Source organism: Octopus bimaculoides, chromosome 8, assembly GCF_001194135.2.
Source record: "Octopus bimaculoides isolate UCB-OBI-ISO-001 chromosome 8, ASM119413v2, whole genome shotgun sequence".
Taxonomy (NCBI): Eukaryota; Metazoa; Mollusca; class Cephalopoda; order Octopoda; family Octopodidae; genus Octopus; species Octopus bimaculoides.
The window spans coordinates 30573313-30573741 of record NC_068988.1 but is presented as its reverse complement, the minus strand read 5'-3'; the positions used below and the strand labels follow the sequence as shown (position 1 = coordinate 30573741).

At 28.2% G+C, this 429-nt stretch overlaps 1 protein-coding gene across 1 annotated transcript in view; it reads right to left on the bottom strand.

Moving 5' to 3' along the window:
- The window catches only part of LOC106881999 (low-density lipoprotein receptor-related protein 2), an 84414-nt gene that overhangs the window by 2418 nt on the left and 81567 nt on the right, over positions 1-429 (bottom strand). Inside the window, 1 exon segment of the mRNA XM_052969906.1 lies at positions 128-373. Within this exon segment, the coding sequence (XP_052825866.1) occupies positions 128-373 (246 nt within the window).

The window sequence follows — 429 nt, the reverse complement described above, 5'->3', positions numbered from 1 at the left end:
TAGTAATAATAATAATAATAATAATAATAATAATAATAATAATAATAATAATAATAATAACAATGATAATGATGATGATGATGATGATGATAAACTAAAGTATTCAAAGTAACAAAAAGTTTCATACTACAATAGCTGGGGTCTTCATCAGAACGATCTCGACAGTCAGCTTTAGAATCACAAACCCAGGTTTTTGGAATGCAGACATTGTTTTTACATTTGAATTCCTTGGTTTCATTACATTTTTTGCAGTTGCTCAGTTTTTCATCAGAATTGTCACCACAACTATCGTAACCATCACAGACATATGTGAGAGGTATACATCGATAGTTAGTTTCACATTGGAACGAAGTCTCAGGACATGTTTGATTAGCTGTAAATTAAATGAAAAAATGTTCATAACATTAAAAAGCATTAAATATACCATAA